General features: G+C 38.0%; 2 protein-coding genes across 3 annotated transcripts; one reads left to right on the top strand and one right to left on the bottom strand.

Moving 5' to 3' along the window:
- Positions 1-500: 500 nt before the first annotated feature.
- On the top strand, positions 501-3,867 carry LOC111653411 (arsenite methyltransferase). 2 transcript variants are annotated; one of them, XM_023404014.2, is made up of 10 exons: positions 501-659; positions 985-1,118; positions 1,623-1,773; positions 1,930-1,988; positions 2,116-2,185; positions 2,267-2,348; positions 2,468-2,599; positions 2,681-2,823; positions 3,004-3,126; positions 3,436-3,867. In XM_023404014.2, the coding sequence occupies exons 1-10, from the start codon at positions 624-626 to the stop codon at positions 3,511-3,513; spliced, it is 1,008 nt and encodes a 335-aa protein (XP_023259782.1). In that variant the 5' UTR covers positions 501-623; the 3' UTR covers positions 3,514-3,867. The 2 variants fall into 2 exon arrangements, with proteins under 2 accessions (XP_023259782.1, XP_023259781.1); XM_023404013.2 differs by having other exon boundaries at positions 1,852-1,988.
- Positions 3,868-4,774: 907 nt separating this feature from the next.
- aifm4 (apoptosis inducing factor mitochondria associated 4) lies at positions 4,775-14,106 on the bottom strand. Its single transcript, XM_023404030.2, has 19 exons — positions 13,986-14,106; positions 12,936-13,031; positions 12,691-12,800; positions 12,479-12,588; positions 11,487-11,531; positions 11,298-11,379; positions 10,874-10,986; positions 10,672-10,758; positions 10,474-10,565; positions 10,218-10,348; positions 9,818-9,933; positions 9,647-9,718; positions 9,358-9,421; positions 9,072-9,148; positions 8,658-8,775; positions 8,448-8,546; positions 8,267-8,342; positions 8,072-8,176; positions 4,775-7,291 (listed from the first exon to the last, which is right to left on the bottom strand). Exons 2-19 carry the CDS (start codon positions 13,022-13,024, stop codon positions 7,261-7,263), a joined length of 1,617 nt encoding a protein of 538 aa, XP_023259798.1. The 5' UTR covers positions 13,025-13,031; positions 13,986-14,106; the 3' UTR covers positions 4,775-7,260.
- Positions 14,107-14,308: the final 202 nt, after the last annotated feature.

The following is a 14,308-nucleotide window of genomic DNA, read 5'->3' as shown; positions in this document are numbered from 1 at the left end:
CAATCAGCAGAGGACGCTGCTGCTCCTGCTTCAATAACCTCTTACTCTGCAGCTCACTGCAATTTTGGGGACAGCACACATCACAATGTAAACACACTTTTGCATTAAAATCTAACAAAGTTGACATGTTGAGAGGCAAACAAACAAGCAAACAGTGAAAAGGAAAGGCTCCTGCACTTGACATAAACACATAGCTTTATAAATACATTCACTGTCGCTTACGGTCATAGCCTACATATTAAAACGTTTATACAAACGTATTTTAAAACGTTACAACGTTGACATGTTGAGAGCGAAAGAAAGAAAAAAAGAAAGAAAGAAAGACATTAACTCACTTCTAGTTCCATTTTGCTGCAGAAATATTTCTTTTCTTTTCCTTTTTTCTAAAATAACTTTTGTACTTATTTGTTTTTTTTTTTTTATTTGAACTCTGTTGAGATTAATTTAAATTTGTCATGATTAAAGCTTTTATTTTGAAAGAATGAACCGGAAAAGTTTTTTGCTCTGGTGACGGTTTCAGCAGAGGGCATATGTGACTCAACTTTGATTGTACCACAGTGTTTGGCCTTTGTCTGGTTTCGTTAAACTTTTTTATGTAGCCCTATCTTATTTTTTCGGATGTAATGGCGACTTGTGACGACGTGCGGGACAACGTGAAGGTACTTATTTACTTAGTTTGAATCAGACACCGTCCAGTTTTATTTTCTTTCGAAATTTAGAGTTTTTTTTCATCTAAAGTAACTCACATTGCACAGCAGTTGCTCAGTTAAATGTACTTTTTACATGGTAGAAATTTCTTAACTATCGTTACACAATAACAGGGCCACGTTAGTTACTAAAATGCTAACAGTATGTGATGGTAGTGAAGATGTTATTTTTGTTTGCTAGTTTTGAAGTAAACTGAATTTAATGATAAAGTAGTTGTTGACAATTTGTTATACGCTGACGAAAATGGTGTTTGTGTGTTTTTGTGCGTGCGTGCAGAAATATTATGGCAGTCGACTGGAGTCCTCAGGTGATTTGCAAACAAGTGCTGCCTCCTGCAGTTTGCACTGCTGCCCAGTGCCAAGAAGTGTCACAGATGCACTGAGCCTGGTTCACCCGGAGGTGACCAAAAGGTATAGTTTTCAGTCTTTTCTCACCTTTATATGCCTCTTCATCATATACGTACATGTTCAACAGTAGCTGGAAGGTGCAGTGGTAATGACACAACAGATGCATGACACACAGACAGGGCACATACAAATCAAACACATACACAGCAGACATTGTTGTCTCACACTGAGCACAAATCCTTTGTGATCGGGACACAGTTTCATTGACAAATGAGTTATTGAACATCTCTGTAAATACTCTGGAAACCATACATATATTCCCAAAAAAAGCCTTTGTGACCATTGTCAGGTATTGTCCAGTACACTGAAATTCAGACATTAGCTCTCCCATGAGTCATGTGTGACCTCAATCTAGTGGTTAAAAATTACATCCAGTAGATAAAACAGTTTTACTTCTGGTCTTTCTTAAATCATTTTCATCCATTACACCACATAGCTATCTCTGTGATGTCTCTATGCTTTCCACAGTAATTTTCATAAACTTAATACTTAAATATTTTTCTCCAGATTCTTCGGTTGTGGTCTTCCATTCCCAGCGAAACTTGATGGCTGCAGGGTGCTGGACCTTGGCAGCGGCTCTGGCAGAGACTGTTTTGCCTTTAGTAAACTTGTTGGACCAAAGGGACATGTGACAGGGATTGATATGACAGAGGAGCTGGTAATTACACATGCATGTACACACACCTTTGACACTGGATATTTACACTTTCTACTGATTTAACTTTTCTCTCTTTAGATTACTGTATCTCGTCAGTATACTGAGTATCATCAGAAGAAGTTTGGCTATAAGGAGCCTAATGTCACCTTTGTCCAGGGGTACATGGAGAATCTTGGTGAAGCTGGCATACAGAGTGACTCAATGGATGTTGTGCTGTAGGTTTAAAACCTTGTTAAGACTCTAAAAGATCTGCCAATGGACTGTCTGATCTGTTCCTATAATAGAGCTTTGACAGGCTGATAAACAAAACAGTTTTTTTTTCCTTTCTTCTAATCTATTCAGATCCAACTGTGTAATCTGTTTGTGTCCTGATAAAAGAACAGTGCTACAGCAAGCCTACAACATGCTAAAGGTGAGTCTGAAGAATTTCTACCATCTAAATTAATGTGAAAAATACTAATGGAAATCATCATCACTTACTCTTTTTACACAGGAGGGAGGTGAAATGTACTTCAGTGACATGTATGCCAGCAAAGTTGTCCCTGACCACATGAAGCAAGATACAGTCTTATGGGGTAAAAAAACACTGCATCATTATCTAAAATGCAATGTAAAGTGCAGGAATACATTGTAGACACTCTGTGTCACTGACACATAGTTTATATTGGCTGTGATCTATTTCTTTTCGTGTTAGGTGAAGGAATGGGTGGTTCTCTGTTCTGGCAAGACCTTATTTCTTTGGCCCACAGTGTTGGTTTCAGCACTCCACATCTTGTTTCAGCAAGCCGCATTGCTGTCCACAACAGTGAACTCAAAGCAAAAGCAGGTAACAAAATAAAGGATCAAATTTAGACTTAGATTTAGACTCTAGACTATATATGAACAATCTTCATTCTTCAATTTGCAGGTGACATCAGCTATGCTTCAGGCACTTACCGGCTCTTTAAGCTGCCCAAACGTCCTGTCATGTCTGAGGCAACAGTGACCTATAAAGGAACTCTGGCAGATTTCCCAGATCAGCTGGACTTTGATTCATCACACTGTTTCAAGGTATAATAAAAATGGCCAGACAGGCCAGTACTGAATTGCTGATCAACGATTACATAAAAGCATTTAATAACCTGTGGCACATTGTTCAATCAAGAAAAAATAACACGCACTGTATATATTAACATGAAAAATGGTCTTTTATTTTGTGACTAGGTTAATGTTTACTTTTGTGCTATGCAGAAAGATGTTGCAGTGGAGGTAAGTGGAGAAATGGCAGAAATCATCCGGAGTTCCCGTTTCTTCTCTGATTTCAAAATTCAGATGTTGGATAAACCAGACTCCAGCTCAGAGTCACCACCACAGGTAGCTGATATTCTGGGTTTACTGGCTAAGATGCTTTCATTTTACGTGGCTCATTACAAACTGAATCCAGATGGATTGTATTGTTGACCCACTTTTTGCATGCAACAATCAAATTAAATGATCTTTTAATGATTTTAAATACAGTAATTTAATTATTGTAATGTGCTGCATCAAATATGTAAATACAAGCCTGTATCGCAGTTGCACAGCTTAAGCTTTGATAGTAACAAACGATTTGTTTGACATATTTAAGGTTTGTTTAAGGTTCTACATTAACAGAGTCACCCTTGATATTATTTTTTTCCTCAGTACTGCCGCCTCAGTCCATTTCTGTTGGCTGACAAACTGGGATCGTCTGTAAAAAAATGCTCCAAAACAAGCAAATAAAGACGCAGCCGAATACAGAGGAAACTGTTCTGAAGACTGAGGACAACTGCAAAAATAAAATAAATAAATCATTTTTTATTTAAAGGTTCACTACAGGCTAAATATTTTTTATGTGCAAGCCATCGCATATTGTAGTGATGTAATTAAGGAAAGTTTTTTTCAGATAATGGTTTGGTTAATGGACATGGTTTATAAATACGTTCATCGCTGTGGTAATATAATAGTAGTGTTAATGATGTCACAATAAAATGACTTAATTAACAAAGTAATTATACTTTCTCATATTTTGAACTCATTGAGTAATTCCACTTGAGTAAAGTAAACATGTTAAATAAAAAGTTTTTCATTTCCCAACTTGGATCTTGCTGTTTTTGTAGTCAAAATCTGTTCTCTGCTGCAACCATGTAATATACAAGAGACATACACTGACAGGTGTTACTTATCTGATCAAGTATTTGCAGCCAAAAAGACTATAAGGGAGATGTTAAATGAACAAAAAGCCCAGTTTGACAGAAAAGGGGACAAACGGAACAGATTCAGACCTGCAATTAATAAAAGAAGTGGAAAAAAACCCAAACACAATAATCACTCCCTAATGTGTTTGATAAAAAGGGTTTGACCACACATGAAGATGATAATGTTTTGTCTATTTCAAAACTAAATGTCAGTCAATACACAAAACAAATTAAGTGTAGTAGCAAATGTTATCTATAAATGAAATTTAACTGCCATAAAAATGTGTTTATGTTGTCATTTGATATGTTTTGTTTGTACACATTGTGATTTATTTTATGATATGATTATATATATATTTTATTTGTATTGGATATATGCAGGTTGTAGGAACTAAGTTTGTGCCTGTGTTGCACAGGAACACTTTAAGTTTGCTACAAACTTAGATTTTACCTCAGAAAAACGTGGAGTTGGATAAAGGTTAGTTTTGTACTCGATTAAGGTTTAAGTTTAAAAAGGTGACGCAGTGCCGTTAATATTTATTTTGGTCCATTCATTCACTCTTGGTCATGTGCAGCCAGCGAGGTATGTTACTTACTTTATGTGTCATCTTGTGTGTTTATTTTTACGTGTCAGTAGTTTGTTTTAAAACAAGTGTGTGTGTTTACTTTTTACAATATTTTTTACAATATGCATCTAATTAGTTTGACGGTGGTGGTAGTCGGGGTGATGATGGTGCTGTTTGAAGTAGAAAGAATATTTCCATCAGTAACAACGAATCATGGTGTCGTTTATTTCCTGGAGGGAGTGACATGAGCAATGATTTATTGTACCGTGTAACATAAACAACTGCAGGGGGAAAAAAATCCAGAAAACACAGCCTGCACCCACAGGCTGACAACAGTAAACATGATGACGATAATCAGTGCTGCTGAAACTCCTAACTTAACAAATTCATTTAATACCTGAGCATTAAAGCAACCACATTCTAGTTCATTAAAGATACTATGAAGTGCTTTCTTACCTTTTCTCTCTTTATCCAAATTTAATTTCAAAATCAGACACTGAAATCACACAGGGTTTACACTACAGTCAAGCCTGAAATTATTCATACCCCTGGCAAATTTTGACTTAAAGTTACTTTTATTCAACCAGCAAGGTTTTCTTTGACCAGAAGTGACACAGGCTTCTCCCAAAAGATAATAATAAGACGATGTACAAGAGCAATCATTGTGGAAAAAAATATTTCTCAGCTTTTATTTACATTTGAACAAAAAGTGGCATGTCCAAAATTATTCATACCCTATGCAAACTGTCACAGTCTATGGGAAAATCCAAAGTTCTGTACCATTCCAAATAGTCCAAGCTGTTCTGAAGCATCCTAATTACCCTGATTCATTGGGAACAGCTGCTTTAATCAACTTAACAGGTGAAAAACAGCAGCTCTCTGCAGTTGGTTTGTGGACAGTCATGGCTAAGACAAAGGAGCTCACTGAGGACCTGCGGCTGCACATTGTGGCTGCTCACAAGTCAGGAAAGGGCTATACGGCCATATCTAAATGTTTTCAAGTTCCAGTGGCTACAGTGCAAAGTATTATTAAAAAATACAAGACATACCGCACTGTGGAAAATCTCAGAGGATGTGGTCGGAAGCCAAAAGTGACACCTGTGCTGGCCAGGAGGATAGTGAGAGAGGTAAAGAAGAATCCAAGGATCACCACCAAGGCCATCCTGGTGAATCTGGGCTCTGCTGGTGGCAACGTCTCAAGGCAGACAGTCCACCGGACACTGCTGGGTTCCACAGACGCAGACCAAGGAGAACGCCACTTCTCCAGATAAGGCACACAAAAGCCCGCTTGGCCTTTGCAAATGATCATCTGGACAAAGAAGAAGACTTCTGGTCTTCTGTTTTATGGTCAGATGAAACAAAAATTGAATTGTTTGGCCACAATGATGTATCCTTCATTTGGTGTAGAAAAGGAGAAGCCTTCAACCCTAAGAACACCACCCCCACTGTCAAACATGGTGGTGGGAACCTAATGCTTTGGGGGTGTTTTTCAGCCAATGCACCAGGGAACCTAATCACAGTAAACGGCACCATGAAAAAAGAACAATACATCAAGATTCTCAACAACATCAGGCAGTCTGCAGAGAAACTTGGCCTTGGGCAACAGTGGACATTTCAGCACGACAACGACCCAAAAAACACAGCAAAAGTGGTGAAGAAATGGTTAGCAGACAAAAACATTAACGTTTTGCAGTGGCCCAGCCAGAGTGCTGACTTGAATCCAATTGAGAATCTGTGGAGGGAGCTAAAGATTAGGGTGATGGCAAGGAGACCCTCCAACCTGAAAGAGTTGGAGCTCATCGCTAAAGATGACTGGGCAAAAATACCAGTGGAGACATGCAAAAAGCTGGTCAGCAATTATAGGAAGCATTTGATTGCTCTAATAGCCAATAAAGGCTTTTCTATTGATTATTGAGAAGGGTATGAATAATTTTGGACATGCCACTTTTTGTTCAAATGTAAGCTGAGAAATTTTTTTGTTTTTGTTTTTTTTTACACAATGATTCCTCTTGTACATCATCTTATCTTCTGGGAGAAGCCTGTGTCATTTCTGGTCAAAAAAAAAAAACTTTGTTGAATAAAAGTAACTTTAAGTCAAAATTTGCCAGGGGTATGAATAATTTCAGGCTTGAGAACAGTATAGTAGATTAAGGCATTGCATTACACATGAAACAAGTCTCAAATGTAAATGGAAAAATTGTGAACAAACTGTTAATGATAAACATTCATATGTTTGTATTTTATTTTATCTTCAGACAGGTTGAGTGGAGTGGCTAAAATTACTGTTGCTTTACTATTTCTATACTAAGTACTATTATTGCTTGGAACTTAAAATTTGAAGTTCACAACAAATTATGTTTTACAGCTAACAATCACAACTTGTGATGCTCTAAATTTCACATTATTAGTATAGCTATGGTCAAAACCTGGAATAAATACGGATGAAACTGCTGCAAGTCAGTTTAGTTTTATTCAGGCAAGGCTCATTACACTAAGATAAGATTATTCACTGGGTATACAAATTGCAAATTCAATAAAGCTGTGTTTTTCTGCCATGGTAACAGTTGTCTGAGTAAGAGAAGAGGGCTGATTGGCTTTCAGGAGACCTGAGGCAGTAAATGGAGCAATCCACTTTGGCACTATTTGATAAAGAGAGGAACAAGGAAGAGAGAGGCAACATCAATCGTCAATGAGAGGTTTTACACTCCTGAATACAGCAGACCTTGTCACATCTGCAGCCATGTCAGGTCATCAGCTCTGAAAAGATAAATGAGTGAGAAAACAAATATTTAATAAAGAATAGCATGCAGGTTATGAGTCTTATCCTGTGAATTGGGATATGATGTTTACATGGAAAATAAAGAAACCCACTAACGTACTGTATATCCCCTTACAGTGTTTACATGAATATAACGTCCTCCAGGCTTCCAATCTAGTCTGTTTTTTGGAGCAGGTGGTTTTTGGATCAAATTACTATGTTCAAAGTTAACAGTGGTGCTAATAGTGAATGGCCTATATAGAATTATCACCCAACTCTGCTGTTACCGTCGGTTCTACATAGTGTTTCAGCATCTTTCAGGTCATTGTTTCACAGCTGCCCCTTGCCCAGCAGCACCAAACAGCATACGGATAAAGGCAGTGGCTACCTGGTGAATATAGTGAAGTATTTAGAAGCTAAAGAGCCAGATATTTCTTTTGCCTGTTGTCTGGAGTTGGTGCAAAACTACAAGTGGAATGAATATTAAATTCACCAGGTGGACACAAACATAACTCCAATTGAATGCTAATGTTGCTCCTTAACTGCCAGGTGTGTAAATAACCAACATATGCTAACAAGTTCTCTATATCAACCAATAAGGTCATTACATGTCAATTTTGTGTTCACAGCATGTTTCTGCTGCCCCAATGTGGCCAAAAAAAATTAGTAAATGCAGGAGCAAAAGTTAAAGCTGAACCCACTGTATGTAATTGGTGCATTTCACTTCCAATCATGTGTGACAGATAGTCCGGTTTGTGTGAATGCAAGACGCCACTCACTGAGCCTGTGCCTTTTTTAAAACATGGCCAGAAGCCATCAGCTCTGCGAGACGAGCCACCGCAGGATCGAACATCAGGCTGGCCGCAGCTACCACCACCTCGTCCCTGTTGACAAAGGGGAAATGAAAGAAGTTTGACACAAATGGCATAAATTCATTGTCCACTTGTATCAGCAGTTATTCATCAGTTGCTCACTTTATGTAAAATGCCAGGAATTTCCTCTCTTCCACTTTGCCTTTGAATATAATTTCTGTGTATCCTTCCCCATAGCCTAGAATGAGGAAATGAAAAGGGGTAATGAGAATCAACACAGCCAGGGCATAAGGTGACATTTTCTCCATAAATACTCTGTAAATAGAATAAATAAATACTCTACCGGTGTATCTGATACTCTTCCCAAGCAACACAGTCCAGAAGAAAGGAATAGACTCAATTTTGGTTGGTTTGTTTAGCATGTTCAGTGCAGCTACTCTTCCTGAGATAAAGAAAAAAAATAAACTGGCATCATAAAAGGTAAAATCCAGCTTCATCAGCAAATCCAAGGCACATAATATCAGCCTTTGCTTCTTTGACTTCAGTCTCTTACCTTGAGCTTGTGACATTTGCCAATGCCCAATGTTGACTCTTTGGTCTCCACGAATGGCCAGAGGGAAGGAAGTTACATCTCCAGCGCTAAAAATATCTCCTATATTGGTCCTCATGAACTGTTAGAAAGGATGAAGGAGTTTACAGCAAGAGCCTCAGGATTAGGTTTACAAAGACATGTATATACAGTATATACACCACTATTCAGTTCTGTCACCTGGACACAGCTGAGGGTTTCACATATTATAATACATTCGTGTTTGGCCAAAAATACTCAAACAAGCAATTCAAATTAACTGCAGCCATCAGACAAAGTCGTAAATATAAATCTGTGAAGCCACGTTCATGCTTCTTTAGCTATATCAGTATCACAGTGATTACATTTAGCCTATGTCCTCTATTTACTGTGTGTTACCTTGTCAACAATCACAGCTTTCCTTGAATCCATCTCTACCTCACTTCCTGCCAAGAAGTCTGAATTGGGGATTACACCTGAAAAACAGATCTTTGTATTTGATTTTTGACGATCTTTGCAGAACAGCACAGGACACCGTCTGAATGTGAAGGACTCGTGAACAAATCAGCAACAGTCCACATATCAAAATGTCAACACCTTAAAATAGTACAAAACTTGTGTTCTGTTATATTAATGAAAATTGTACTGTATATGCCAACACCTTGAATTAGAATAATAACCTTACCGATTCCAGTAATCACCACATCAGCTTCCAGGACTGTTCCACTGTTTAGTACAACCTCCTTCACCTGAAAAAAAAAAAGAATATACACCATGACTGAAGCATTACAACTGCAGTTTCAGTGAAAATAGGCTTTTTTCATCAAATACATTTTGTGTCAGTAAAAAAGGCACAAGCGTGCTCACTGTCACACTGTCATGGTTTATATGGACACTTGAATACAATGGAGACATTGTTAATTTTATTATTGACACCTACAAGGGCTATGCTCGTAGAAAAAAGGTAGCGTTACCTTGCCATTCTCCCCTTTAATCTCAGTGACTCTGTCATTCATGTAAAACTTCACATTTTGTTCCTCCAACATCTTATGGGAGAAAATTTTGTTTTAAAATTCAACATTCAATAGAAGCTAAAAATAACAGTGTTCTGACAGTGATAGATCAGTCCCCTCTTAGGTACTTACTTGCATCGTCATTTTGCCAATCTCTGTGCCCAGAGATCGCTCATACGGGTATCTGGTAGTGCCAACCATGGCCACACTGGCAGCTTTGTCTGATAAGAATGATGCTACCTCCATACCTATTGTGTGTAATAGTCATGAAAAACACTTGAATAGCCTGCAATTTTGGGATGCAATAGAGGTGATTACATGTGTCATAAAGCAGCTTTATCTTGTACTGTCAAATATTTAAATTGCATTTTTAATATTTAGCGAGAGGGCTATGAATCAGGTAATGACCCTCCAAATAGAACATCACGTTAATCCAATAATCAAGACAAAAACAGACACCTACAAGCTCATGTTTACAAAGATGAACACTATCAATTTCTTTTTGCAATGTAAAGAAATAAAATTTGATAACCTATGAAGGACGCCCCGATGATGACAGCCCTCTGGCCAAGACAGGAGCTGTGAATATCTTTGGCATCTTCATAACTCTGCAGTAGCTTTACTCCCTGCAGGTTACAACCAGGACAGCTGAGTGGCTGCGCTCTGTCAACAAAATAAGGATTATTATTGTGCTGTTGTAACATGAAAATCTTGCAACTCAGCAATTACAAATGTTTTTCATTACTTTTGTTTCTGAAAGATTTGAGCAACAGGATGATGAGTCTGACCTACAGCCAGTTGAGATGAGGAGCTGGTCGTAATGCTGCAAAATGCCATCATTCAACTTCACTGCCTTCTCAGCTGGGTTTACTGACACAACCTGCAATACAAAACACATTTCTTAACAAGGACCAAAGAGAGAATTTGTTTTTTTCCCAAAGATGGTGAGAGTACATCATAAATAGATTGACCCCTTTGCCTCTCACCTCCCTCTGTGTCCACACCTCTATTCCATATTGCTGATAAAATTCACTTGAGCGGAGGAGGATGCTGCTGCTGTCCAGGTTCATAGCCTGAAAGGAGGCAATGCCATTTACTAATATCTTGCATCTAAATACAGGATGATCAACACTTGGATACCAATAGATAGTAATACAGGATACCTTGCCATTATGGTCAAGTTCTTACCTTACTCAGTTTGGGTTTGTCAAATGGAGGAAGGGTATCTTTGGTGACCATGATGATTCGACCTTGGTAACAGTTCTGTCGCAGAGTCTCAGCACATACCAGGGAGGCAGGGCCTGAAATCACAAAATTTATGTTCAGTGTGTAATTTTTCAAAGGGTACTTTACCCCAGAGTTGGAGCTTAAGGAAACATGGTAACACTAGACCACCAAATTAACTTGCGCATCATCTCTAGACCTTAATCTCTTTCTTCATCCTTCAAAATTCCTATTTACTGATATAAACCTTTTAAAATACAAAAACTGAATATTTAAGCTGCAACCCCAACTTTGTTTCAAACAGTGCAGTGCCCCCAACCTGCTAATCTCTTCAAATAAAATGACTTTGGACTTATAATTTAAACTCTTAGGTACATCCAATCCTTACCCCCTCCTATGAGCAGAATAGTATGTTTGATTTCTGGTACCAAGCTGCACATCTCCTTCACTCGCTTGGTCAGCTTAAGAGTCTGAGGGAAACAAAGAAACAAGGGACTGTTCAAAATAGTGTATTTTAACACTAAATGAAAGGAAACACTGTGGCTGTTTTAAGCGTTTTTAACTTGCTGTCTCTTACTTTTGTGCTGATGGAAACGTACACCTTGCCATCCTCAACTTTGACCTGTTAAAATAATATAAAAAATCTCTGTAAATTCAGAATAATGTTTCCAGAAGTAAAATGTTGACAAGAGCATCCACTGTTAAAACAAAAAAAGAAAAAAAGAAAGTAAAAGAAAAAGAGAAATATTTCAAAGATCAAGGAAGTACCTTGAACAACAGTAACCTTTGTCAGAGGAACTAAATTTTGGTTAAAGCTGGAGTGCGGGCTTCTTTCTATAAGATTGTTCATGTATTTGTACTGCACTTTATAGACATGCCCTGTTACTTTTGATGGTATATTTGACACAACAATGCAACGAGTAATGCAACTTTTTTGACATTTTAGTGTTCTTGAAAATTAAATAAACAGATTTGGAGAAAAAAAATCTGTTGTGAGACCATGTGTGAGACTTTTACATATAAATGAAGGTCCGTTACATTCTAGCACATGCCAAATTACTTCACACAATGCTGACTAAGCCTATCAGCAGCAGATAAATCTCTCCATATTTCGCAGTAGACATTTCAAGTATAGTGTGTGTGGCGACATGTGGCGAAGTTATTGGTGCAGAGGCAGCCATTGGCGTGGCTTTTACTTGTTGGAGAGTGCGATTTGTGGAATTACTTAGAAAAAAGTTCCGCACTGCAGTTTTAACCAAACATACTCAGTGAGGTGTTTATTCTGAATTTGCATACATAATGATAGAATGTAACAAATGACAAAATATTCCCATTTTATTCGATTACGTTCTTTGTCAAAACAAATAGTAAGATATCCAATTTAACTTTTAGATATTTTTTTAAAAGCCTGCAAACTTCATCTACCTTACAAAACTTAAACCCAATTCGGGTTAATAAATGGGTCCACTAATTTGTACAAATAAACCGTCACACGTGACTACACTGTAAACTGGGGAGAATCTCTCTTCTGGATTTGTTCCTGTGAAACTGCAGAAAGACATTTTTCACCTTATAGCTGGGCAGGCAGTCTAGACCTGGATACTCTTCAATATCTCCAGTTCTGACATTAAAGCAAGCACCATGAAAGGGACATCTGACTCTGTCACCAACCAATGCTCCTGGATTATCAGAGGACATGCATTAATATGACTCAATTCAATGGAAAAAACATTTTGTTAAGCTATTTATTCAGATATTGGTATATAGAGATGAAGACTTACCTTTGACAAGAGGAGCATTGTAATGAGAGCACTGGCTTCCAACAGCACTGTACTGACCGTGGGTACGGACAAGCAACACCTTCTGGTCCCCTACAGTTACTTCCTTCATCCTTCATAAACACAAAACAGACAAGGAGAGAAAACGGTGAGGAAAATGTAACTTTCAAATACAAATAAGTCAAATTAAGATATCACAAAGTATTGATCATCTTGTTTTTCCAGTGAGAAGAACCCTTGTGACTTACTCCCCATCTTTCAGGTGATCCTCCTGACATACCAGTCCAGTCACCTCCTCCTGCTCCTCACTTTGACCTGGTTGTTGGCACTGATTCATACTGTAACTACAAGACGTGGATATGTTGAGAAACCTGTAGAAACTTGTATTATTATATTATAAAACCTGTCTGCTAGGCTGACTGGCCTTGAATTACAATTGGCTTTGGTTGGACCAAAAACAGGCTCAGCAATGGACACATGGGACACAAGCATTAAGGAGTTTAATTTAAATGTACATTTTATTAGCCTATTATGTTATTGATCTTAGTTTTTTTCTTTATGTTAACTACAGGGCCAAATATTAACACTCTAATATAAAATATATCCCCCTGTGGAAAAGTTTTAAGCACATGATGTTTAGGCTCTGATCAGGCATCTGTTCAGTTCCAAATTAATTCTGCAGCATGACAAGGAGCCCAAACATACAGCCACAAAATCATAAAGAACTATCTCCAATATCAAGAATTCCTAAGCCGGTGGGGACTTCATAAAATGGCCTGTTTCGTCTAACCAACAGTCCAAAACCCACAAATATTTAAGGTAAAACTGGAAAAGCAGCCAATTATTACATTTGAGAACATGGCACTATCAAACATGTGGCATTTTTCACTCTATTAAAATAGTTTTTCTGCCCACCCATTACTCAACTAATCATTGCAGCTGTACACCATACACATTTGATTTACTGTTTGTCTGTTTACTTAACATGAAGTTAACTGATGAATAAAAACGAATCAAGGCATTATTTAAGCATCCTCACTTTTATTTTCCTGCCTAAACCTTTTACACAGTGCTGTATATTCCCATAACAGTATTTATAGCTTTCGGTTTTAGTTGACAGAACAGAAATCCTAGTCTTCAACAGATATTGTTATTTTGAAATCAGACGCCATAGCGTTAGATGAAGATGTGTAGACGTGAAAAGCACCATATGTTATCGATTATATATGGCCTCTGTATACTTCATACATGGCAACATTTATCAGCGAAATATCAAAGCCCGGAAACGCTGAGCTCACCTGCTTTCTTCTATATATCAGTGGTCATGTAACGATGCATATGTCGTCATATAATGCTCCTCTGCAGCGTTTCCAGCAATGAGGCCAAGTACGCGCACTTGACGAAAACCGCCCTCGTGACAGCCAGCCGGAGTCCTGTGTTCCACCGCGAGCTCCTCCCACCACCAACAGCCACCGGGGAGGGCAGAGCGACTAGATTTACACCGTGAAGTCTAGCGGATGGAGATTAGCCACAGACACTGAGGATAAGTAACAGCAGTCAGTAACAGCAGTCAGACAGATTGATGGACGCTGTACCTCGTTGTAAATCATAATTTATTTGT

This window comes from Seriola lalandi, unplaced genomic scaffold (genome assembly GCF_002814215.2).
Source record: "Seriola lalandi dorsalis isolate HSWRI2012SDOR001 ecotype SW California unplaced genomic scaffold, Sedor1 jcf7180002054200, whole genome shotgun sequence".
NCBI classification, from domain to species: domain Eukaryota; kingdom Metazoa; phylum Chordata; class Actinopteri; order Carangiformes; family Carangidae; genus Seriola; species Seriola lalandi.
The sequence above is the reverse complement of the archived record's forward strand: the minus strand, read 5'-3'. Positions and strand labels throughout refer to the sequence as shown.